This window comes from Ambystoma mexicanum, chromosome 5p (genome assembly GCF_040938575.1).
Source record: "Ambystoma mexicanum isolate Mex_15411 chromosome 5p, UKY_AmexF1_1, whole genome shotgun sequence".
Taxonomy (NCBI): domain Eukaryota; kingdom Metazoa; phylum Chordata; class Amphibia; order Caudata; family Ambystomatidae; genus Ambystoma; species Ambystoma mexicanum.
In genome coordinates, this window is record NC_090930.1 from 54,883,807 (window position 1) to 54,909,170 (window position 25,364).

General features: G+C 47.1%; 1 protein-coding gene across 1 annotated transcript in view; it reads left to right on the top strand.

Annotated features, from left to right (window-relative positions):
* Nucleotides 1–25,364, top strand: part of TEX11 (testis expressed 11) — a 3,096,519-nt gene that overhangs the window by 180,989 nt on the left and 2,890,166 nt on the right. Inside the window, exon 2 of the mRNA XM_069612434.1 lies at nt 25,005–25,085. Within this exon, the coding sequence (XP_069468535.1) occupies nt 25,052–25,085 (34 nt within the window). The 5' untranslated portion in view covers nt 25,005–25,051. The remainder of the gene's footprint in view (nt 1–25,004; nt 25,086–25,364) is intronic.

The following is a 25,364-nucleotide window of genomic DNA, read 5'->3' on the forward strand; positions in this document are numbered from 1 at the left end:
CGATTGTCTTTTTGTAAATAAATGTTATTGTACAGTGTACCTGTAAACCTAACCCCTACCTTCACCATCATGGGTGGCGAACAAGCTGGGTGTCATCTTTGAATTCTCTCTATTGACCTCACATATGTGTATGTATATATTTTTCTCATGTCTCATCTCATGTAAATGTAAATGCTGCGCACTGTTAACGGAGGGGAGGCTTGCGTATTGCAAATAATAAAACAAACAAACAATAAATCTCACTTTTAATTCAACTCCTGTGGTACTTTATACTTTCCCTGACCTTCTGCCAAAAATTAAATGTCTCAATTTGGGCTGCAAAGCTCGCAGACAACGGGGACAAAATTGGGGCACTTAGAACGCGCCAGCCAAGCGGGCCGTGGCATTTGGGAGAGAAGCCAGTTCGCATTTGCACATTGAGGCGCACTACATAGACGGATTCTAAACTTCAAGTTCTCAGAGATGCCTATACTACGTGATGTTGCAAATAAAGACTGCGAAGGACAGCGCCCAGATGAGGCCCACAAGTCGCACTGGAAGTATAAGGGTCTATTGTTTTTTGACCTGGAGACAGGGACCATGCCGAAAGAACTACATTTGAAGGGAGTGCGCAATAACGTAAGAGACGATAAGGCAGAAAATTCAGAAACTAGACCGAGTTTCATTTTAGTTCAGTATACGAAAAATCGTTGTCAAGAGCACGGTCTGTTTTACAGACTGCATTACGAAGAGACACAATGGAAATTTCAAATATAATGTAAGTAAATCTTTACACGCTTTTATACCGGAATGAAGATTTAATGAATGGATGCATGAATAAATGAATGAATGAAGAGCTAGGAAAAGCAAGTAAAACTGTTCGTAGTGGGCACATGGGCATGCAGGTCCACTGGTCTCACCGATCTCGGTCCTTGGCCCAGCCACTTTTCCCTGCACTGCCTACCTGCACTACGGGACTGTCTCTGTATCCTTCAGCCCCTTCTCCCGGCATTTACCTTGCACTTGCCAACAGCTGGCCCTATTATTTAATTTGTATTCAACTAACCATGTACAGCCCTTCCCCATGCGCGATCAGAAAGACACCTGGCCTAGTAGGATCGTTGTCTGTCTGCCCTTGTTCCCCACCTGCCTCCTCACACCAAGAAACACTTGAGTATAGGCGCGTTACAAATGCTATATCATATATCATATCATTCCTCACGCATGTAGACTGTCGTTTATCATTGTGTGTTGGCCTCGATTTATCTCGTTACTTTTCGCATTGATTTTAGAGACGAACATACTCTATTGAACTATCCTTGCAAGCAAATAGTTTCTGATCGGCCGTAATAAATAAAATGAGTAATATTAATGAAGTTCGGCTAGCGAGACTAATTATCATTTTTTTGTTTTCATAACAGGTATTTGATCCCTTTCTGCCACTGCCATCTGTTTGAGACACCGGCGGATGGATTCTTCAGCAGACACCTGCAGCTTCGTGTCAACAACTGGAGCACGATCACCATATTATGGGACGATCGCCAAGGGCCCACATGCCCTTACGCTGTACTAGTGGCTAGAAGCAACATATCAACCTTTAGGCTGGACTAGTGCCTAGTTGATGGAACAGCCTTGCGGTTCACCGTGCTTTCAAAGTGATTCTTTTTACGAAAATGAACACCCTGTGTACCATAAAGGAACAGCGCGTGACTCAAGATGAAACGGAACAGTTATTGCGGATACAGATAAAAGAAAATAAATGGCTTCCGGAGTTCATATGTCAATTGCTGAATATTCTCTAAACATTTAATGTCAAATAAATGTACTTTACCAAATGTACCGTGTTGCTGTTTCATTTTAAAGTACAGTTTCATATTCCGAATTGTGGCGCGCTGTGTTGTGAGCTGATCTGTGTTGGTTTCCGGGTTCTGTGTGGAGTCGCGCAGAAGACGACTGGGCGCGTTTGCCTACGCAGCACAGTAACGTCACGGGGAGAGGCGGGGAATATGAATTTTTGATAATGTCAGGCTCAGGGGCGGGGTAATTGATTTAGTGCCGCAAAAGCAGGTCAGCCAGGGCGATCGGGGAAAAGATAGGATTATCAGAAAATGGCGGCTCCCTGGTGCTTGTTTTCGCGTGCGTTTAATGGACGAAAACTCAGGTAAGGTCCATAGGAATGGTTTCTAAAATCGAGCCACTTAGGCTTAAAAAAACATGGCCGACCCGTAGGGACAATAAACATTTTTACTAGACCATGCCTTTAAGTGAGACGAGTGCGACCTGGACCAGAGTAAATGCGGTTATTGTGTTGTCCTGCTGCAGCAACGTCCTTTGCAAGTCCGCTGTATTTGTGACCCTCTTGCCCCTGAAGCCTGCTGCAGTGAAACTGGGGCGATTCCTCCACCCAGAGCAGAGAAATTGCCACTGTCCCGTTTGGGAATCCTCGCTGGATCTCAGGAACTTGCCGAGACGTCCTTTTTGCCACATTCGAACCTGCAACCGAATTGGACTAACCTGCTGAAGTTTGGGTCTCCTTGCATCAGGGACCGGTGAGTAATCAATACCCCAACCGGTGGCCCTTAGCGCAGGAGCCCATTTTTACGCACAAGTGGCCCATGGGGGCCCCTCTCCTGTCCACTGCTATTGTGAAATGGCGACTCCATCCCAAACTCTCGAACTGCCTCTGCCTTCAAGTGGAGGTCCTTCTTGAATAGTGGGAACTTATTCTTCATGGCCTTATCCACTTCCCGAGCTGCTAGAGACCCCTGAAGAGACCCTGTTTTGCCGATTGGAACAACCGCGTGCGCTTGCACTACATGTACTATTGAGCACAAGGCTCCTCTCGTCTTAGGGCTTGGACTGCCTCTTAGTTAGGTGAATAACTGATGTTGAACTGGGCCTAAAGATTAACTGCACTGCCTGTTTCCTTCCCATTTAGGTTGTCGACATATATCATGCAGTCACCCTTTTAGACCCCCCCTGGTCTTGTATATATATTGTATTGAGTGTGATGTATTGGTTTACTTAGCGTTACTGTGATTCTTTGCTATGGTCTATGTTACAAAGGCCTTGTAATAAATGTGTCTATATTTTTAATATAACACCTGTCTCGGGTAATTTGTAAGTGTCCTTGCTCTGTGTGCTCATTGAGGTCCTTCAGTCACCCTCACCCCTCCTGTGACTTAGTCTTGACCGCCTGCCGTAGCTACCCTGATTGGTCTGGCTTGTCCAGAGGTTACCCTGTTCTTCGAAACTAGGTTGGCCTTCTGAACCTCTGCCCCTCCTGGTCAGAGTTCAGAAATCCTTCTTAACAAATTGGTGTACAGTCGTGGGATAGGACTAAAGCTATCCAGTATCGCATACTAGTGAAGGCATTTCAAGTTATTTTTACCAGGACACATAGTGAATAATTGTAGTATAACTGAAAAAGGCCATAGTCCTATCTAACAGTATGGAAACAAGTACCTTGTTAACTTTAAATGCTTCTAAATCTGAAACATTGAAAAGGAAGTGTGCTGAGAGAAGTGTATCTGCTCAAGGCACAAACATGGAAATGATCCCAAGAATCATGGACTGGAAAGAAGCTCAGCTTAGTGCCATAGCTCCTGTGGACAGTACAGAAGGAGGTGGGGCTGCTCCTACTGGCAGAACTGACAGTTCTGTCTCTGCACTTGTTCATGGGACCCAGGAGGATTTGGAGGATGTAATGTCTAGTGTTTCCTCTGCCAGTACTGGAAGTGAGGCCATGCTTGCATTCAAGAAGCAAGAACTGCTGTTTAGGCAGAAGGAGCTTGAATTTAACATGGCCAAACAGAAGATAAAGCAGGCAGAAAAACAGAAAGACAGCTTCAAGTTGCCAATGGATCCAACGGTCTTGGACATGGGTCTGGGGCTTCCTCTCATCTAAGGTTTCCTAAGTATCTGCTCAGTGTGTATGAGGAAAAGAATGACATTATTGACTGGCTGAATGCATTTGAGTATACCTGTGAAGTTCAATAAATTGACAATGCTGATAGAATTGCCTGGTTACTTAGCAGACTGCCCTATTCTGGCTTCAGTGCCATTATGGAAATGTCAAAAGCTGAGAGAGCAAACTCTCATTTTATAGTTTGGAAAGACTCCTGCCCAATACTTAAAAAGATTCAGAGAGTACAAAAAGAAAGAAGGTGGTACTTGGTTATCTTATGTAACTGAATTCTTAAAGAACTTGACTGGCTGGGTTGAAGGTTATAAGGTCTATGTCTTGTCATGCTGGAACACATTTTTGCATCTCCTTCCCCTGAGCTTAAGCAGCATTTGGCAGATTCAAAGGAGATAGTCCCTAAGAAGCTTGCCATAGCAGCAGATTTGTGGGTGTCACATAGAGTGTCCCATAAGGACAAGACTCATCCTGGTAAGCAGGAGGAAGGGAAAAAGTCCAAAGATAAGGAGGGTAGAGGAACTGATAAAACTTCCTCCCATAAGGGCCACAAAAGAAAAAATAAGGGTAAAACACAAGAGAACCCACAGGTTAGTGGAGGTCAGCCTCCAAAACAGAACTCTGGTTATAGTAAGCCTCTCTATTTAAACAGACCCAGTGGATCATGTTTTGCTTGTGGAGCAACTGACCATGTGAAGGGGGTCCCATATGTAAGGTTAAAACCTTGGTGGTCCACTCTGCTAATCTGGCCTTCTCCTCCTATGAGGAAGAAGAGATTACAGGGGCATCTTTTTCCTCAGACTCCTTCCCCAGTGGGATAGAAGCTGAGGGAGTTTTCGTTTCCCTGGGTTCCTGGGAGCCTAAAGTCTCAGAGGCTTATGCTAGGATTCTGGATAATACCAAGCACTACTTTAAAGACAGTGTGCTGATCAATGTAGTAGATACTCCAGCTCTTAGGGATAGTGGGTGTAGTCGAACTGTAGTGGATTCTACCTTGGTAGACCCAGTGGAAGTTGCCAGAGCTGATGGCCCACCTCTCATGTTACCAGTAATACCTGTAAATCTAACTTTAAATGGTACAGCAGTCCGGATTCCAGTGAGCATACGGCAGAGTGTCCCAGGAAAGTGCTTGCTGAGAAATGATCTCAGAGCTTTAGGGCTTGTGGGAGATACAGCTGAAAGATCCTGCACAAGTTCTCAAATCAGGGCAGCACTGGCCAAGACCAATGCTCTGCCCCGGCCAAAGGGGAAACCCAAGGCTAAAGGAGTAAGGAGGTGGAGGTAGTTGGTCAATCACCAGGACCTGACGATGAGGTAGTGATACTTGAAGTCTCACCCCAATGACCATCCTGAACTAAAAGATTTCTTAGTAGAAGGTGGTCCTGACAGGGAAGAACTTAGTAAGGGCCAACGTGAATGCCCATCTCTGGAAGGCCTAAGGAGACAGGCCTGCTCCCAGCTTGAGGGTGAATCTCCTGGGAAACACAGGATTTATTGGGAAGGTGGGCTCCTGTATAGTGAGCCTACAGAGTCGACAGAAGGAGACCATAGGAGGTTTGAGGTTCCCCTTGCTGTAAGACCCTTCCTCTTGCAGCTGGTGCATGAAGTGCCCCTTGCTGGTCGCCTTGGAATCAAGAGAACCAAGCAAAGGTTATCCATACTGGCCCAAGATGGGGGTGCAAGTAGAAAGTCACTGCAGGAGTTGTGCCTCCTGCCAGTTATCTGGTAAGAGTGGCTCAACAATCCACACTCCATTGGTACCACCCCCAGTTGTGGGAGTACCATTTGAGAGGGTAGGGATCGACATTGTTGGTCCCCTTGACCCCCAAACATCCTCAGGCAATAGGTTTATCCTGGTGCTGGTCGACCATGCCACCAGGCATCCTGAGGCCATCCCATTGAAAACTGTGACTGCCAAGTCAGTTGTAAAAGCTTTGCTTGGCATATTTACTAGGGTTGGCTTCCCTAATGAAGTTGTGTCTGACAGAGGCAGCAACTTTATGTCCAAGTATATGCAGGCCATGTGGAAGGAACGTGGGATCAGTGTAAAGAATGGAGGGAGGGTCTGTACTTCTGCTCTCTATATGGTAGAGGAGAGGCACAGAGGACCCCAGCCAAGATTCTCTATTACAGTAGCAATGGATGAGCAATCAAGGCCTAGCTTCTCATGAGGTGATGCAGGCTGGTTCTTAAGTACAGTATAGTCCCCAAGCCCCCACAAAGGAATGCCCACACACTGTATTAGTTAAAACACTGGGCCTCATTATTAGTATGGAGGTAGCCATGCCCTTAAAAAGGGCATGGCTACCTCCATACCGGGTTCCTGTACTGGGTTCCTCCAATGAGGACTTACCGTGCTATTCCAACCTTGGAGGACCCGGGAATTCCTCATTGGAAAAACCCATCCCCGTTCCCATTTCAGCCCCCATAGGGCTCAATGGGAATGGGGAGGGAGCTAATAACGGGCCCGTTATTAGCTCCCTGGTCCCCTCGCGGGACCCGCTAAGGACACCTGGTTTTACCAGGCGTCCTCACCGAGTCCCGCAACGGGAACCTCGTAATAGGGCGTCCCGTAATGAAGGGTGCCGGCCCCGTACAGGCACCCTTCATATCGGGAGCGCCAGCCTTGTAATGAGGCCCACAGTCTTTATATAATTAATATTGAAGGTTATGTACACTATCACAATAACTCACTTTGTGCTCAGAAAATCAACAATGGGAAATATATACAGTTCTAAAGTGGTACTACAATTATTATCAGATCTCATTAAAGTGCATTAACTATACTCTGGTCAAATGTCACACAGATCACTTAATAAAGGCAACCAACAACAGACATAGGAGGAAAGCAGTTGGTTAGAACAATTGGCAGAATACTGGCCCCTACCACTAGACACACATCTGTGTGGAGATCCCCCTACCTGGGCAACCTGTAAAATAAAGATATAACACAAGCCCAGTCCATATAATGTCCTGTAAGTCTTATTTCCTTCTATAATGTTTCTACCCCCCCCCACAATGTACCTGGTAGAGTAGAGTTCTTCGAAGAGGCGTCGATGGATCCTTCTTGAGTGACTCCCTTTAAAGCAGGAGCCACGGATCGCCAAGAGGCGTCGAAGAAGGTGAACTTGGAATCGACGGCGTCGATGAAAGGTTCGAGGGTGCCGAGACCACGGCGTCGATCCAGGCGGTGCTCGTCTGCGACGTCATGCGAGGATGAGGTGTCGGGGTACCTCAGCGATTGATAGTTCAGGACCGCAAAGAGTTTCTGAAGAACTGTGGCCCGAGAAGCGCGTCGAGTCGTCGAAATCTTTGTGGTTTTTGGGTGGCGTAAAACCCACCGGCGGATTCTCCTCGGCACGTCAGCGTCCTCGACTTTCTCCGGCGGGATAAAGCGGTCGACGGTGCTGTTAGGGAGAATTCTCATTCTATGGCTAATTTCCCTTACCTATAGTGTCCCCCAGCAGCTTTGCTGGATTTGAAGGGTTTGTTTCTTGTTACCTGCTAAGAGTGAGACTTCTTTCCCACTCTTAGGCACTTTTGCTATGTGTGCTGTAGGCTATTTTTGTGTTTAATGCCTATGGGATCTTCTCTCCCCCATAGGAACCATCTTTATTCACATGTGTTGCACAGCACCCTCAGTGCAGTGACACAGGGGTGTCGTAGCGACCCCCAAACATAGACTCCATACCCTGGGACTGACTCCTGTCTCCCAGGGCATGTAAAGTCCCCATTGACTTTACTAGTCAAATCTCATGAACTTAACCAATACAACCCATCTTACTATGGAGGTACTGGCAAGGGTTAATAGTTTTTCCCTTAGGTTCATCTTCAAGGGGGTACCATAAAGTCCCTCTCTCTAAAGTTTCTGGCTGGTGGCAGTGGTTACTACTGTAAATATTCGCCCGCAAATATTTTCCTATGGGATTTTCCCATTGTTCGAGGCTACCACTTTTTCTGACAGCCTCTAACATACCGCCGGTTTATTTTATTATTAACTTTACTCCGGTAGGTTTTATTTGCCAGAACGTTAACATAAATGGTTTCCCTTGTCTTACTCTAAACTCCTAACCCAGGTCTGGGATCCTTTGTTCGTCTTTTTGGCGGGCTTCTGCCAAGAAGCCTTCCTTTCAGTGCCACTGAGTGTGGGGTGGGTCCATTGTGTTGGAGGGGGAGTAGGCCCCCTGGACAGGGTTGCTTCCGCAACCCATGTTGCACTCTATCCTGATAGGCTTGAGGGTCTCCCGCCAAGATGACCACTCCACTGTGTGAGTGACAGTTAGGCTGTATGAATGGGGTCTTTTTGCATAAAAGCAGGGTCCTGAGGATTGGAAGAGCAAGGTGTTGCCACTGGAACTACAGAACTGAAGGGGAGAGAAGCCACTGACATCTACAGCACCTGCACCACCGGTGAAGCCCTGCTGCAGCGTCTCACCACTTTTCTTCCACACGATGAGAGGAGAGCTTCTTCGCAAGAGCCTTCTTCCCTTGAGCTGGTGGGACCAACCAGTTCACCAATCACTTCCTCGCACCTGCCTTGGTCGATTCGCCAGTGCCCAGCACTTGGAGGCCAGATAGCAAGGCAGCCATCCACCCGGACTGCGATTTAAAGGAGCGTAGCTTTTTTTTCGTTGGGCAGCACCGCGGCTGGTTTCATCCCTGGGTAGTGCAGTAACTTGAACCTTCCTCCACGACGAGAGCCTCTCTTCCTCTGCTGGATCCTCCGAACTGCAGGAACTACCAGGAACAACCGCCACCGCAGGAGCCACTTCTCCATTCAAAGGTACTTTGTTCCGCCAGGCCTCCCTTTCTTCACGGTAGCCCTAAAGGTGTTTTAAATCCTTTATCTACTTGTTGGGTTGGCCGCCCTTTCGTCTAACATTGTCTTTCACCTCGCATCTACCTTTTCAATATTCGTTAACCAAAGACTTGACTGCAGCTTCAAGAACATTTTTGCTCCTAAGGTCTTGGTCCTGTATCACTGACTCTGGCTCAGGCTTATTGACTCTGCTGCTTTGTTAGATCTGCTCTCACTAGATTGATTCTCAATGAAAAATGTGTTGATGCACCTGAATCTTCTAAACCTCTCTTCCTTCCTACTGTTTTAACTTTTGAAGTGCCATTTTGCTCAGTTTTCAATTACTTATCTTTCTGCTAAAGTATTACTGTGCATTACTTGTTCACAAAACTTAAAGGAAGAGTTGCTAGGGGGTGTCTGAAGATATTTCGGGTTAACTTGTGCTTTTCCTCCCTTTCGCTAAATTGTTAGAGTGCCATTTGAATTTGGTTTTAACTGTGCCGTTTTGCTCAGTTTTCACTCTACTGCAAACCTGTTCTAACGCTCACCTGATTCCCACGGAGGCGCAGGTCTGGCTTCAAGTGCTGATGCTTCTTCAATGGTGAAGCGCAGGACTCTGGAGATGGACAGGAAGGGCCCTCTACTCTGGCTTCTCCGGCTCGCAGGAATATTCCCCTGTGCGTGAAAAGGGAGTATTACCTACTGACTGAGTTATGCTCAAGCCTCCCACTCTCTTCCAACCCTCCACGATACCATTCCACGATTCCCTGTGAAGTCTCACCTTAGGGTCTGAAAGGACGAGCTCTCCATCCTGCTTCTGACGCAGGGGCGCGTTGAACCCAGTTACTTCACTGGATTGAGGTTGGATGGGAGTTCAGGTAAGCTTGATTATACTGGTAAGGCGCTGTAAAAGTTCTGTTGCAAGTTCAAAAGTTCAAGCTTTAAATAATAATGTTCATTGTCTTTTTTCAGGTGATGAATGAAGATTACTTTGGAGACTTCTTGCAACAAAGCGCTGATGTTGATGTCTTTTCCCCATAGGGGCCGGGGTTCGGAATGCCGGAGATATGGCGCCGACCCGAAGTGAAACGTGCAGTTCCAGTAAAGATCTGGTAAGTCCTAGATGAGCGCTCAGGTAATGTTTTTGCATTCGCTCATCTAATGTCTTTGTCTTTTTTCCCCATAGGGGCCGGGATCCTGCTTGGAAGCAGCAAGACCCAAAATGAAATGGGAATGACCCAACAGGTAAGTCTTTGAAGGAAACTGAGCTTTTCCTATTCCCTTCCTTCTCTCACCTCTTATTCTTGTCTTTTTCTCTAGGCTCTGGGAAGTGGCTGTGTATCCGGATGATCGCTGCTGAAGATGGAGGAACCCAGGAAAGGTGAGTGAAATGCAGCGCTGCAGCGATCGTAACGAAATGCTTTTAAAAATGATGTCTTCCCTTTCAGGATCGTCGGTGATGTCTCCGTGGTGCAGATTAGCTGGTAGGTCTCTTGTCTCCCTTTGCAGGTGACCCAGGATGCTGACAGGCGTGGCTGAAGTCCAGATGCAGGAGCTGACACGGTGAGCGTCCAGCTGCGAGGAGCAGAACAACGCGAAGCGTGAGTTGATGATCGGGTGTGGTTTAAATAGCTTTGGAAGAAGTTCCAAGTGTGTATCCTTCCTCCGATCAGGTATGTATCCTTCCCCGACCACACCCGGGTGGAAAGTAGTCCCACGGTAAAGTAGTTCCTATTCAGGCCTCAAGAGGGCCTGGATGTGGCAGCATGGTCTGCATCAGGTAAGTGCACATTAAAACACGTGAACACATGTCTAGCTTTATGAGCCTGACGCCTAAGGCGCCAGGACAGAGGTCCAACATGAGCCTGGCGCCTAAGGCACCAGGACTACGTCCAAAGGGCCCCAGCTTGGGCCTGCTGGCACTCCCCTGGGGGAAATGATGCCTGCCTCTGGGGTTGCTGGGTCGGACCTGGCTCCTTAGAGGTAGGCATCATGACAGTACCCCCCCTCAAGGCCCCTCCCAAGGTTCTTCCCTCCGGGGGTTTGGGCTTGTTCGGAAATCTCCGGTGAAACCTTTGTACTAATTGAGGTGCGTGGACATGGTTACTAGGCTCCCACGATCTCTCCTGAGGTCCATATCCCTTCCAGTCAACAAGATAGAAGAGTTTCGACTTTACCACCTTGGAGTCTAAAATGTCTTTAACTTCGAATTCTAATTCCCCTTCAATTTGAACTGGGTCTGGAGGCTTGGACAATCGGGTTCCAGGTTGTACTGGCTTCAAAAGTGATGCATGAAAAACTGGATGAATACGCATGTTGTACGGTAGATCCAGTTTAAAGGCCACTGGGTTGATTATAGCTTTGATGGGATAAGGTCCTATGAATCTGGGATTGAAGGTTCGCGGGCCCTTGAGGGGTAAATGTTTAGTTGCTAGCCATACCTGGTCTCCTACTTGGTAAGGAGGAGTTTTACTTCGGTGCAAATCTGCGTTTTCTTTATACTTTTTCTTGGCTTGCTGTAAATGAGTTGCAGCTTCTTTGAAGGCTCGGGTTATTGTGGAATGCAGATGATTTACTGCAGGCATTTCCAGGGTCAGAGGTGGATCTAGATCAGAGGTGCGAGGATGGTGACCATACAAAGTGTAAAAGGGGGTTTGTCCGGTTCCAGAATGCACTGAATTGTTGTATGCATATTCTGCGATCCAAAGGATGTCTTTCCAATTTAACTCGGATTGGTGTAACATGCACCGAAGATATTGCTCGAGAGTCTGATTGGTTCTCTCGGTTTGAACGTCGGTCTGGGGTTGGTGGCTGGTGGATAACCGCACATCTATTTGTGCTAGTTGGCAACACTTCTTCCAAAAATGTGAGATAAATTGACTTCCACGATCCGAGACTAAAATGGAAGGGAAACCATGTATGCGAACTATATTCTCCAGGAATTCCTTGGCCAAGGTGGAAGCTGAAGGCAAACCCTTTAAAGGGATAAAGTGGGCCATTTTGGAGAATAGGTCCACAATTACAAGGATTGTGTTGTAACCAGCACAAGGAGGCAGATCTGTTATAAAGTCCATTGACAGGGTGTGCCATGGTGCCGGTGGAATATCCAAGGGTTGAAGTAGGCCGGCTGGCCTTTTCTTTTGAGCCTTGTTTTGGGCGCAAATTCCACAAGACAGTACAAAAGACTGTCTTTTCTCCAAGAAGGCCACCAGAAGTGGCGTTTGATTTTTTCCTCCGTTTTAGCGATACCAGGGTGTCCTTCCATTAAAGATTCATGATGATGGGCAATAACAAGTTCTTGCAATTCTTTACTTGGCAGAAACAACCGCTCCTGGAAGTAGGGTAAGTCATCCTTAACAGTGTAATGAGGACCCTTTTGACTCCATTCCAGTAAGGTTGAAGAGTCTAGAAGTTGTTTTACTTGCGTTTGGATATCCTCAATAGATTGCAATGAAGTTAAGCCTAAGATTCTTTGCTCAGGTATGATGGGCACAGGTTCTAAGCTCGAATTAGGTTCTTCCATGCCAATCCGGGATAAGGCGTCTGCTTTTCCATTCTTGCAGCCAGGGCGATAGGTAATTACAAAATCAAATTCCGCAAAGAATAGAGCCCATCGGAGTTGTCGTGAAGATTGAGCTTTGGCCGTCTTTAAATACTGTAAGTTTCTGTGGTCCGTAATTACGGTGATGGTGTGTCTTGCCCCGAGAAGGTAGTGACGCCAAGCCTTGAAAGCAGATTTGATGGCCAGTAACTCTTTATCGGTAATTGCGTAGTTGATTTCAGGAGGAGGACATTTTCTGGACCAAAATGCCACTGGGTGTAGTTGGTTAGTTTTTGGGTCTCTTTGCGACAGGACAGCTCCCATGGCCAAACTGGAAGCATCGGTTTCCACTATGTACGGGAGATCTGGGTGCGGGTGCTTCAATACAGGTGCAGAGGTGAATTTGGTTTTCAGGTCCTGGAAGGCTTGATCGGCCTCAGGAGTCCATTCGAAGCGTTTGTTTTTCTTTAGGAGAGCGGTGATGGGTTGGACTGTTCGGGAAAATTCCGGGATGAATCTTCGATAGAAATTGGCAAAGCCGAGCATGCTCTGAACTCCCTTCACCGAGCTTGGAGATGGCCATTTGAGGATGGCGTCCACCTTTCACGAGTCCATTCGGACTCCTTGAGGTGTCAGGATGAATCAGAGAAACTCAACTTCTGTGGTATGAAAAACGCATTTTTCGAGTTTTGCAAATAGTCTGTGCTGGCGCAGTTTCTCAAGAACTGCCCTAACATGTTTTCTGTGATCAGATTCTGAAGAAGAGTACACCAGGATGTCGTCAATGTAAACAATGACGCAGACATCGATAAGTTCCCGAAGAACATCATTCATAAAGTACTGAAAGGCGGCAGGTGCATTGCACAAACCGAAGGGCATCACCTGATATTCGAAGAGCCCAAATTTGGTGCGGAATGCAGTCTTCCATTCGTCGCCTTCTTTTATGCGCACCAGGTGATAAGCTCCTCGGAGATCTAACTTGGTGTACACACAAGCGTCTTTCACTTGGTCGATAAGCTCAGGGATCAAGGGCAGAGGATAACGATTCTTAATCGTTATTTGATTTAGGGCGCGATAGTCTATACACGTTCTAAGGTCGCCTTCTTTTTTTGGCACAAAGAACAGAGCTGAAGAGACAGGAGACTTGGACGGGCGAATAAAACCATTGGCTAGGTACTGATCTAAATACTGACGCAAATGCAGGTTCTCAGGTTCCGTAAGAGCATAAATCCTACTACAAGGTAGTTGAGCATTGGGTACCAGATCGATCTGGCAATCATAAGACCGATGGGGAGGTAACGTGTTAGCCTGTTCTTTCTGAAAAACATCTTGGAATTCTTGGTATTCTGACGGTAGCTGTACAGGGGTGGAAGTTGCTGTGGCTAGACCCATAGCTGGATTTCTTGGATAACAAGTTGGTTCACAATCAGGAAAACTTATCTTCTTTGCTCGCCAGTCCATTCTGAGATTATGTGTTTCTAACCAAGGAATTCCAAGAATTACTTGAAATTGTGGGGCCTTGATCACATCAAACACGATTGCTTCCCGATGTCCATCCTGACCCACCAGTTCACTTCAACAGTGGAATGCGTTACAGGCCCTGAGGCTATTTCGGTTCCATCTACTGTAGTAATGTCATCTTGGGTTACTTTCGGGCGGAGAGGAAGCTTAATCCTGGAAGCCAATTCACGGTCTATGTAATTTCCAATAGCTCCACTGTCGATGTATGCTTTTATAGCATGCAACTGCTGAGGCTGTTTTGGGTCCACGAGCACCATTGGCATGACGAAATGCGAGGTCAAAGAGTTAGTTTTCAAGCTCGGCAAGCGGACCCCTACGCTTGCCGGGCTTGGTCGTTTCCCGAATCAGGGGTCACTAATTCGTTGTCAGTAGCTCCAACCACCTTCTTAAGTGGTTTAACTGGACAATTTCGAAGAAAGTGACCGGAAGTCCCGCAATACAGACAAAGTTGCATTTGCCGCCTTCTCTCTCGTTCTTTCTGCGTTAATGGTCTTTTAATACCACCGATTTTCATAGGTTCAGATACGTCGGTACTCTTGGAGGTAGCGTGGGTTTTGATCGGTGCTCGGTTTTCATACTTGAACCGATCTGCTTTTCTATTTTGAAGTCTGTGATCAAGTTGAACCACCAAGTCAATGTAGTCTGCACAGACCTGGGGTGGGTTTACTATCTGAGCTAGAACATCCTTAAGCTCTCCGCGCAGGCCTCGATGAAACAATGTGATCCTTTTGCTTTCTGGCCATCCAGTTCTTTCCTTAGATAAGATCAGTTCTCTTTTGAGAGCGTTAGTCTCCTGGCGGGCTGAGTGCACCTCTGCCCGTAATTCCCCCAAAAGCTGGGCCAGCTAGTCAGTCTCGGAAGTCTCCATAGCGCCCAGGTGGGAAATTGTGGGTAGGCTTCGCGTTCTGTAATGCTCACCTGATTCCCACGGAGGCGCAGGTCTGGCTTCAAGTGCTGATGCTTCTTCAATGGTGAAGCGCAGGACTCTGGAGATGGACAGGAAGGGCCCTCTACTCTGGCTTCTCCGGCTCGCAGGAATATTCCCCTGTGCGTGAAAAGGGAGTATTACCTACTGACTGAGTTATGCTCAAGCCTCCCACTCTCTTCCAACCCTCCACGATACCCTTCCACGATTCCCCGTGAAGTCTCACCTTAGGGTCTGAAAGGACGAGCTCTCCATCCTGCTTCTGACGCAGGGTCGCGTTGAACCCAGTTACTTCACTGGATTGAGGTTGGATGGGAGTTCAGGTAAGCTTGATTATACTGGTAAGGCGCTGTAAAAGTTCTGTTGCAAGTTCAAAAGTTCAAGCTTTAAATAATAATGTTCATTGTCTTTTTTCAGGTGATGAATGAAGATTACTTTGGAGACTTCTTGCAACAAAGCGCTGATGTTGATGTCTTTTCCCCATAGGGGCCGGGGTTCGGAATGCCGGAGATATGGCGCCGACCCGAAGTGAAACGTGCAGTTCCAGTAAAGATCTGGTAAGTCCTAGATGAGCGCTCAGGTAATGTTTTTGCATTCGCTCATCTAATGTCTTTGTCTTTTTTCCCCCATAGGGGCCGGGATCCTGCTTGGAAGCAGCAAGACCCGAAATGAAATGGGAATGACCCAACAGGTAAGTCTTTGAAGGAAACTGAGCTTTTCCTATTCCCTTCCTTCTCTCACCTCTTATTCTTGTCTTTTTCTCTAGGCTCTGGGAAGTGGCTGTGTATCCGGATGGGTTTATAGTGATAATACCGAAAACAAAAATCTTGAAAACAAAAATATCGAAAAAAAAAGACCGAAAAAAAAAATATCGAATTTTTTTTATGACGTTTTTTTCTCAAAATGGGGGGGTTCCCCCCCAACCCCCTTTTTTTTCTATTTTATTTTTTATTTTAACCCTTTTTTTTTTACTTACCTGACCCCAAAAACACATATAAATAAATAATTCGATATTTTTTTTTTCGAGATTTTGTATTCGAGATTTTTGCAGTTCGAGATTTTGTTTTCGGTATTTTGACCGACCACCATCCGGATGATCGCTGCTGAAGATGGAGGAACCCAGGAAAGGTGAGTGAAATGCAGCGCTGCAGCGATCGTAACGAAATGCTTTTAAAAATGATGTCTTCCCTTTCAGGATCGTCGGTGATGTCTCCGTGGTGCAGATTAGCTGGTAGGTCTCTTGTCTCCCTTTGCAGGTGACCCAGGATGCTGACAGGCGTGGCTGAAGTCCAGATGCAGGAGCTGACACGGTGAGCGTCCAGCTGCGAGGAGCAGAACAACGCGAAGCGTGAGTTGCTGATCGGGTGTGGTTTAAATAGCTTTGGAAGAAGTTCCAAGTGTGTATCCTTCCTCCGATCAGGTATGTATCCTTCCCCGACCACACCCGGGTGGAAAGTAGTCCCACAGGTAAAGTAGTTCCTATTCAGGCCTCAAGAGGGCCTGGATGTGGCAGCATGGTCTGCATCAGGTAAGTGCACATTAAAACACTTGAACACATGTCTAGCTTTATGAGCCTGGCGCCTAAGGCGCCAGGACAGAGGTCCAACATGAGCCTGGCGCCTAAGGCTCCAGGACTGCGCCCAAAGGGCCCCAGCTTGGGCCTGCTGGCACTCCCCTGGGGGAAATGATGCCTGCCTCTGGGGTTGCTGGGTCGGACCTGGCTCCTTGGAGGTAGGCATCATGACACCTGTCTACAATTGATTAGGGAGTTGTATATACTTTCCTTGACTAAACTTAACTTGCTTTATCAACTGTGATTTATGTGTTGAACTAGATGTGTATAAAATAAATCTATATATTCTCTTTTTGATACAAAACTTTGGTCAGTGTTTCCTTGTGCCATAGTGCTGTGATACCTATTGTGTAAACCCTGAATACTGCTCATCTCCCTCTTGAGATAAGTCTGACTGCTTAGCCACAGCTACCAACTAAATCTTTGTGGTACAGACTGACACCAAAGGAGATTTTTCTTGCTCATACCTGTAGTCTTAATCTTCTGTAGTGCTCCCTCAGGGAACCGTATAGGATTCTGCCAAACAGGTGCCGACAAGGGAGTCCTTCGATTCAACATGTTTTAGGCAAAGGAGTGGGCGGCTTCGGTCGTCGGCGGCATGGCATCAAGCGGTCCCCTCTCCTGGGCAACACGGCTTTGACGGGCCTCCATCGGTTACGGCGATACTCCGAACCCTGCTCGACGGCAATGGACTTCGACGGCATCGATGTGCGGGTGCTTCACTTTGTTCTCCTCGGTGGTCCCCGTCTCCGCTCGGCAGCCTTTTGAGGGTCTGACTTCCAGGGAGCTTCGGCTAAGTTTGGCGGTGCTCAATGGTGCCTCGGAGCATGGGAAGAGGGCGCCTAACCAGGTCCTCTCTCGGATCAGTCCTCGACGAACTCGACAGCTTTCGGATCGAAGCAAATGCAGCAGCAGTTCTTCTTCTTCCAGCTGGGCGTCGGGGATAAGCAGTTCCAGTTACTCTTCAAGTGTCAACTCAGCTTATGAACAATTTCCAGTGGTGAGAGGTCCCGAGATATACTATTTTGTCTCTCATCCACACTGCTGGGTAACACTGAGCAGCCAATCATACAGAAGGGCATTCATGCAGTCAGTCAGCCAATCAGGCATACAGTGCATTCAGGCCATACTCCTCCCTCTCAGACACTCACAACGAGGAATGTGAATTGGGACAAGTACCCAGCCATTCAACACTACACACTGCATTCATGCCAGTTATGGGCAGGGCAGTCTCAGTCTTTGTCTCTCATAGCAGAAACCAGACATCCACAACAAGAGGTGCATATTGGTCACACACTCCATTCACCCAGGTCCCACCCACAGGGTGTACCCACAACATACAGTCACTGGGAAGGCTCCAGCCAGTCTGGCCTGGTTTTCACAATAACACCATATATGGAACTTCCACCAAACAGCCAGTCAGGGGGAAGGGACAGAGTCAGGGCTTCCCAGGACTTTGGGAAAACAAGGTAACAGGCAATAGAAAGCAAGAGGCCACAGGGGCCATCTTGTTTCCTACCAGGAATCAACTGATTCCAATGGCAGAGCCTAGGTATCCCAAAATGGAGGATACTCAGAGCACCTGTCAAATTCAGCATGGAGCTGCCACCAGCCCATACCCTGCTCTGTGGGCCACACACTGGTGTCCAAAAACATACACTAGGGGCGCAGGGTTGCACCCCCACCCATGGGCGCCATAAGGGTATCCCATGGGTCTGTACACCAAGCCAAAAACAGGAAGAGCTGCACTGCCAGGAGTCCCACATGGACTCATGGGCAGTAAACAATACAGAACACAAATGAAAAAGGACTATAGGACAAGGACAGGGAGGCCCTGTCCCTCCAATGCATTTAAAGCATCACAGTCACCTATAGGTTTTCCTCTGTGTATCATCTACAGACTAATGGCCTAGTGGAAAGGTTTAACAGGACCTTGAAAAGCATGATTGGAGCTCTGGAAGAACCCCAAAGACGAAAATTGGATCTTCTGTTACCATGCTTACTGTTTGCCTACAGAGAGGTACCGCAAGAGGGTGTTGGCTTCAGCCCCTTTGAACTTCTGTTTGGTCACTCTGTAAGGGGACCCTTGGCCATAGTCAAGGAGGGATGGGAGATGCCCACTACCCCCATAATTACCAACGTAGTGGACTTTGTGCTAGGGCTCAGAAAAAGGATGGTACTCCTGATGGGTTTGGCTAGTGAAAAGTTGAAGGCAGGGCAAGCTCTGGTGAAACGCTGGTATGACCAGAAAGCTTCCCTCATCAATTTCACAGCTGGTCAGCAAGTCCTGATCATGAATCCTATAAGGCCTAGAGCTTTACAGGGCGAGTGGTCAGGCCCTTACACAGTGGTGGAGTCACTGGGTGAGGTAAACTATTTGGTGGGCTTTGAAGGCCTGGAAAGGCTCCAAAAGTGTTCCATGTGTGGGGCAGAATCCTGTGCAGTTCCCTTGGGGACCACTGAAAAAAGATTAAGACTACAGAAGTAAGCAGTAAACCCAATTGGTAGCAGTCTGTACCACCCAGATTTACCTGGTAGCTGTGGCTGAGCAGTCAGACCTCTCTCAAGAAGAGTAAGGCAGTATATAGAGTATACACAATAGGGCCAAAAACACAGTGGAACAAGCAAACACTGACCAGAGCTCTGTATCAAAAGTATATAATTATTTATTTAAAACACACTTTAGGTAATACACTAGCACTCTAAATCATAAGCAAGTTAAAACACAGTCAGATAAAGTATAAACACCTCCCTTGATAACTATTAGATAAGTCAGAGTTCAAACATCACTATTTGTTAAAACAGATGTGAGTGCGTAACCTAGATGGCACTCCAATGGTTAAGCTAAAGGGAGAGAAAAAGGCAGAGCATAAAAATAAAACAATTCCCAACACTTTTCTAAGTCCAAAGCAAGTCAGTGAAGGCAGTATACACTGTAGAGTCAAAGTTCATAGGCCAGGCCCACTTTAAATGGAGTAAAGCGAAATGTGCCCAGGATCACACGGTTTAAAATGCACTAAAAGTTTTTGCAGAGTGTTCAAAAGAGGTTGGGTGATTCGAGAAGTAAAGTTAGAAGGTCTGGAGCCAACCCAGTTGGAAAGCCAAGGATTTAAGGGCCACCTATAGAAATCCGAAGAAAGGTAGGCCAGGTGGAACACAGTACCTTAAAGGGAGAGGAAGCTCCAGCGGCGGCAGTTGTTCCTGGAAGTGGATGCAAGCCGTGGTTTCGACCAGGGGAAGAGAAGACCTCGTCGAGGAGGAACCTTGTAGTCGTTGCACTGCCCAGGGAAGAGACCAGCCGTGGAGTTTGTCGGTAAAAGGTGCGTTCCTTTCATTCGCGGTCAAAGGGGTGAAGCTTGGCTATCCGGTCGCCGGGGTGCTTTACACGGGTGAGTCGACCAAGAGACGTCTTTGGAAGGCGAAGTGGTGAACTAGTTGATCCCACCAGCTCAGAGGGAGAAGACTCTTCGAGCAGAAGATCTCCTCTTGTTGTCAGGAAAGTGGTGAGGTCGTTGCAGCAGGGCTCCACCGGTGGTGTCGTTGTTGCAGATGGCTCAGCTTCTTCACTCTTCGGATTTCTTAGGTCCTGTGGCGAATTCTGAAGTTCCAGTCCCAAAAGCCCTGCTTTTATGCAGAAAACCCTTTTTCAACAGCCTAGCTGTCATTCAAACATGCTAAGTGGTGAGCCGGGCGGCTCACCAATGGGCCAATCAGAATAGAGTGCGACTTGAGTTGCTAAGGCAACGCAGTCCAGGGTGCCAATTCCCCTCCCCACACATCCTGTGGAACCCAGACAGAGTGGCACCATTTGGAGGGCTTCTGTGGAGAAGCTGGCCAAAAAGTGGAACAAAGGGCTGGACCTTGGTTGGAGTTACAGAGACGGACACGAACGCCATTTTAGAAAAGAGTTCTGGCAAAAAGACCCAACCATGGATTTAATATTAAATAAATAAACCAGCGGTATCTTTAACATTGCACCAAAAAGTGGTGTGTTTAAAAACAATGGGAAAATCCCATAGGAAATATTCTGGTGGAATATTTTGCATGGTAACCACTGCCACCAGCCAGAAACTCGACAAGTGGGGACTGGACAGTGCCCCCTTGAAAACAGACCCAGGGGCAATATAATTAACCCCTTCCAGAACTTCCACAATATGATGGTTTGTACTGGTTCTGTTCACAATTTAGGACTAGTAAAGTCAATGGTGACTTTACAAGCCCTAGGAGACAGTAGTCAGTCCCAGGGTATGGAGTCTATGTTTGGGGGTCACTATGACACCCCTGTGTTACTGCACTGAGGGTGCTGTGTAACACATACACAAAAAATAGATGATTCCCTATGGAGTAAAGGACCTACGTCAAATCATGCCTAAGAGTGGGAGTAAAAGAGTCTCACTCTTAGTAAGAGAAAAAAACAAACCCCAAAACTCCAGCAAAGCTGCTGGGGGACTCACTAGGTTTGGGAAATTAGCCTTACAAGATAATTCTCCCTAACACCATGTAAATAGACGGAAGGCTTTTATTCCAAGAGTTGAAATCGCAGCACTGCTACTGGCTTCAGATGTTGAGGAGGAGGAGTCAGAACCTCTCCCTGACCTGTTCCAAAGCAGTCCTTCAGACAGCTCCATTGAGGGTGTCCGAGTGGCCCGTCACCTGACTTCTGATCAACAGGCTGAGGTGAAAAGTTTGCTTAGGCAATTTTCCCCCTTGTTTTCACAGTCCCCTGGTTTGACACCTTGGTGCAAACATAACATAGACACAGGAGACAGTGTACCTACCAAAAGTAGGGGATACAGAATGTCAGACAAAGTAAGGTCTTACATAAAGACAGAGGTCAACAAAATGTTAGATCTTGGGGTGATTGAAACCTCCAGTAGTCCTTGGTCCAGCCCAGTGGTTATGGTTCCTAAGGCAGGTACGTCTGAATTGAGGTTCTGTGTGGACTACAGGGCTCTAAATGCTGTCACCAAGACAGATGCACACCCCTTGCCTAGAACAGATGAGCTGGTGAATACTTTGGGGGCCTCCAAGTACCTCAGCACGTTTGACCTCACTGCAGGCTACTGGCAAATAGCCCTTGCAGAACATGCCAAGGAGAAGGCAGCTTTCTCAACTTCAGAGGGTCTTTACCAGTTCAGGGTAATGCCTTTTGGGTTGAAGAATGCACCGGCACTTTCCAGAGGCTTGTGAATCATGTGCTGAATGGGTTGGATGAATTATGTCTTGCATATCTGGATGATATAGCAGTTTTCAGTGCCACCTGGGAAGACCATGTGAAACACCTTGGGATTCTGTTACAGGTTCTTCAGAAGGCCCACTTGACCATAATGGCCAGTAAGTGCCAGATTGGACAAGGATCAGTGGTCTACCTTCGACATGAAGTAGGTGGAGGGAGGATACAGCCTCTACCCAGTAAAGTACAAGCAGTACAAGACTGGCCTACCCCCACTACACAGACCCAAGTGAGAGCCTTTTTAGGACTCACAGGGTAATACAGAAATTTCATGGTAGACTATGTACCATAGCTGCCCCCTGACTGCTCTCACTACTCCAAAGAAACCCAAGAAGGTAACTTGGACTGAAGAGTGTGATAAGGCCTTTAATGGCTTAAAAGACTCTTTGTGCCAGACCCCTGTTCTCAGGGCCCCTGACTACCAAATACCTTTTATTGTGCAGACAGATGCCTCTGACACTGGGATAGGAGCTGTACTATCACAAGTAGATGAGAAGGGTGAGGGACACCCTATTGGCTTCATTAGTAGCCAGTTTAAGGACAGAGAGCTCAGATGGTCTAGTAGAGAAAGAATGGTTCTCTGTTGTGTGGACCCTAAGGAAGCTGAGGCCCTACCTCTATGGGACCCACTTCACTGTGCAAACTGACCATTAGCCCTTAAAGTGGCTAATGAACATGAAGGGAGAGAATCCAAAGTTGATTAGGTGGTCCATAAGTCTGCAAGGCTTTGACTTCACTATTGAGCAGAGGCCAGGTGTCCAACATAGCAATGCTGATGGGTTGTCCAGAATGTTTAACCGACCGGAACAAGAAACTCATCCAGGGGTGGATTAGTTCCCCCTGTCCTTAGTCTGGGAGGGGCGAGTGTTAGGAAAGATTTCGTATGTGTATGTAATTTTCCCTCCATGTGTCAGCCCCCAAAACCTTTGCTGCTGTTTAGACACCATTGACTGACTTTGCCAGAGAAGCACAGCCTTCAGCTGCACTCCTCTGGGCTTTCTCACTTTTTATGGGGAAACTGACATGCCCTTAAGACAGTCAGTACTGGGAGACTTTGTTTCCCTTAGTCCTTTACTCATGTTGCAACTTTTGTGCAACATGTAACAAGTGTGCAATGTATCTTACCATACAGCACACTTGGGTCCATAGTCATTTCCAAAGGCCCTAGAAACTCTCGCTGGACTTTTTATGAACTATGCAGGTGTGTCATGGACAGGACTGGTGGCAGCTATTGTTTCGCATTATTTTTAACCCTTTCCTGCCATGGTAACCGCGTTAACCGCGTTTGGCACAAATAGGTGGCCTGGCTCCAAAATGGCCATGCCACAAGGTTCTTTGTCCTGTCCTTTGGCCATCTTGCCCCTTCACCTTCCCCAGGTCGAGTTGACCCGGACCAGTCCTTATTTGGTCATGCACTTTCCCGTGAATCCCAATGCTTTCGCGGGCTTCTGCATGCCTTGTGTGTGTGCCTCCAGGATGTGGGCTGGGATGTCTGGTCCCAATACAAATCCTGGGTGCCAAAGAGTCTGGAGTGTCCTGAATGCCTGAGACCACCGTGGTCTGTGATTGGTCCACATATGAAGCGTGTGTTTGTGAGCAGATCTCCCATTGGGTCCTCTTCGTTTTGGCGCAAAGGGAACTTCGGATAAGAGGAGACTGAAAATGCCACTCCCAGGTCGATCTCCTGAGTTCACACCGAACAAAGGATAGGAGCCAAGTACCCTGCAACAAGAAGCTGAGTCGAGGAACCGCTGGCGACCCGTTGGAAGGTTTGGCAACCTGAGCCCGCTGTCGTCCCGTGGGATCCCTCTGCATCTGATCGTCCTAGAAGGTCTGCAAAGACGCTTCGACCCATTAGAATAGTGGGACCAACTATTCTCGGCACCTTCATCAAACCCTCCAAGTAAGCCTCTCCGGAAGTGTCCCTGGGCCAACCAGTGGGCTGACCAGCTTACGCCGGACCTTTGGTCTGTCTCAGCCGTCGTTTCGAGGAGGCCCTCGAAACTTGGTATACTGCTAGCTCTGTGTCCACGGCACCCTCACACCGAATTTCGTACACTTGGCATTCCCAGGTCTGAAGTGAGATGAGTGCGCCCGGACCGGAGTAAATGCGGTTACCGTGTTGTCCTGCTGCAGCAACGTCCTTTGCAAGTCCACTGCATTTGTGACCCTCTTGCCCTTGAAGCCTGCTGCAGTGAAACTGGGGCGATTCCTCCACCCGGAGCAGAGAAATCGCCACTGTCCCGTTTAGGAATCCTAGCTGGATCTCAGGAACTAAAAGGTGCCGAGCCGTCCTTCTTGCCGCATTCGAACCTGCAACCAAATTGGACTAACCTGCGAAAGTTTGGGTCTCCTTGCATCAGGGACCGGTGACTAATCAATACCCCAACCGGTGGCCCCTAGCGCAAGAGCTCAGTTTTACGCACGAGTGGCACCTGGGGGCACCTCTCCTGTCCACTGCTATTGTGAAATAGCGACTCCATCCCGAACTCTCGAACTGCCTCTGCCTCCAAGTGGAGGTCCTTCTTGAATAGTGGGAACTTATTCTTCATGGCCTTATTCACCTTCCCGAGCTGCTAGAGACCCCTGAAGAGACCCTGTTTTGCTCATTGGAACAACCGCGTGCTCTTGCACTACATGTACTATTGAGCACGAGGCTCCTCTCTTCTTAAGGTTTGGACTGCCTCTTAGTTAGGTGGATAACTGATGTTGAACTGGGCCTAAAGATTAACTGCACTGCCTGTTTACTTCCCATCTAGGTTGTCAACATATCTTGTGCAGTCACCCTTTTAGACCCCCCTGGTCTTGTGTATATATTGTATTGATTGTGATGTGTTGGTTTACTTCAGTATCATTGTGATTCTTTGCTATGGTCTATGTTACAAAGGCCTTGTAATAACTGTGTCTTTATTTTTAATATAACACTTGTCTGGAGTAATTTGTAAGTGTCCTTGCTCTGTGTGTTCATTGAGGTCCTTCAATCACCCTCACCCCTCCTGAGACTTAGTCTTGACCGCCTGCCATAGCTACCCTGATTGGTCTGGCTTGTCCAGAGGTTACCCTGTTCCAAGAAACTAGGTTGGCCTTCTGAACCTCTGCCTCTCCGGGTCAGAGTTCAGAAATCCTTCTTAACATGTACCGATAGAGCGGCATAGAAAATGTGCATACCATTCTTTGTCTCCCCTAACTGTTCTAAGAATTAACAATGCAGGGGAGCTTTTAGACTGGGTGTCCTGGAGTTGCTACAGTTTAATGCTTTGCCTTTCTTTACGTAATAAAAAACTATCTCGGTTGCTGTAGGACAATGTATATGTTGTCATTGTTAAACATGAGGCTAATATCTTTGATATATAGTTGAGGAATACTTATTATTCAGTAAGTGACATCTCAGTGTATTGTTTTTTTAGAATTCATGTGATCATTAAATAGACATTGTAGTGAAGCTCATTTTGTAAATGTGGGCCTCTCTTATGTGTACATTTACGTTATATTCTATTTTCTGCTTGTTCTCTTAGGTTAAGTTTGCCATTTTTGCATTTAGAAATACATCAGAAGATATAAAATGGAAGAACAGTCCAGCTTTATGAAAATGAAAGGTATGTGGGTGATGAAGAAGTGTAGGCCTTGTTGCACCAGTCAATAATGCATTTAAAAATACAGTGTGTGACAAGGTAGTGAAGTATTCCTGATTCGCGAAGTGGTGTCTCTCGGTTATATTAAGGCTCCCCATGTTATTACATTTTCCCCAAACACTGTCTGTATAAATCCACATTTATTTCTGCTTTACAAAAACATTACATTGCAACTATTATTTGTCCATTGCCTTTCAAATTAAGTGTTCACATTAGCTTTAGAGTGCCTATAATGGAACACAC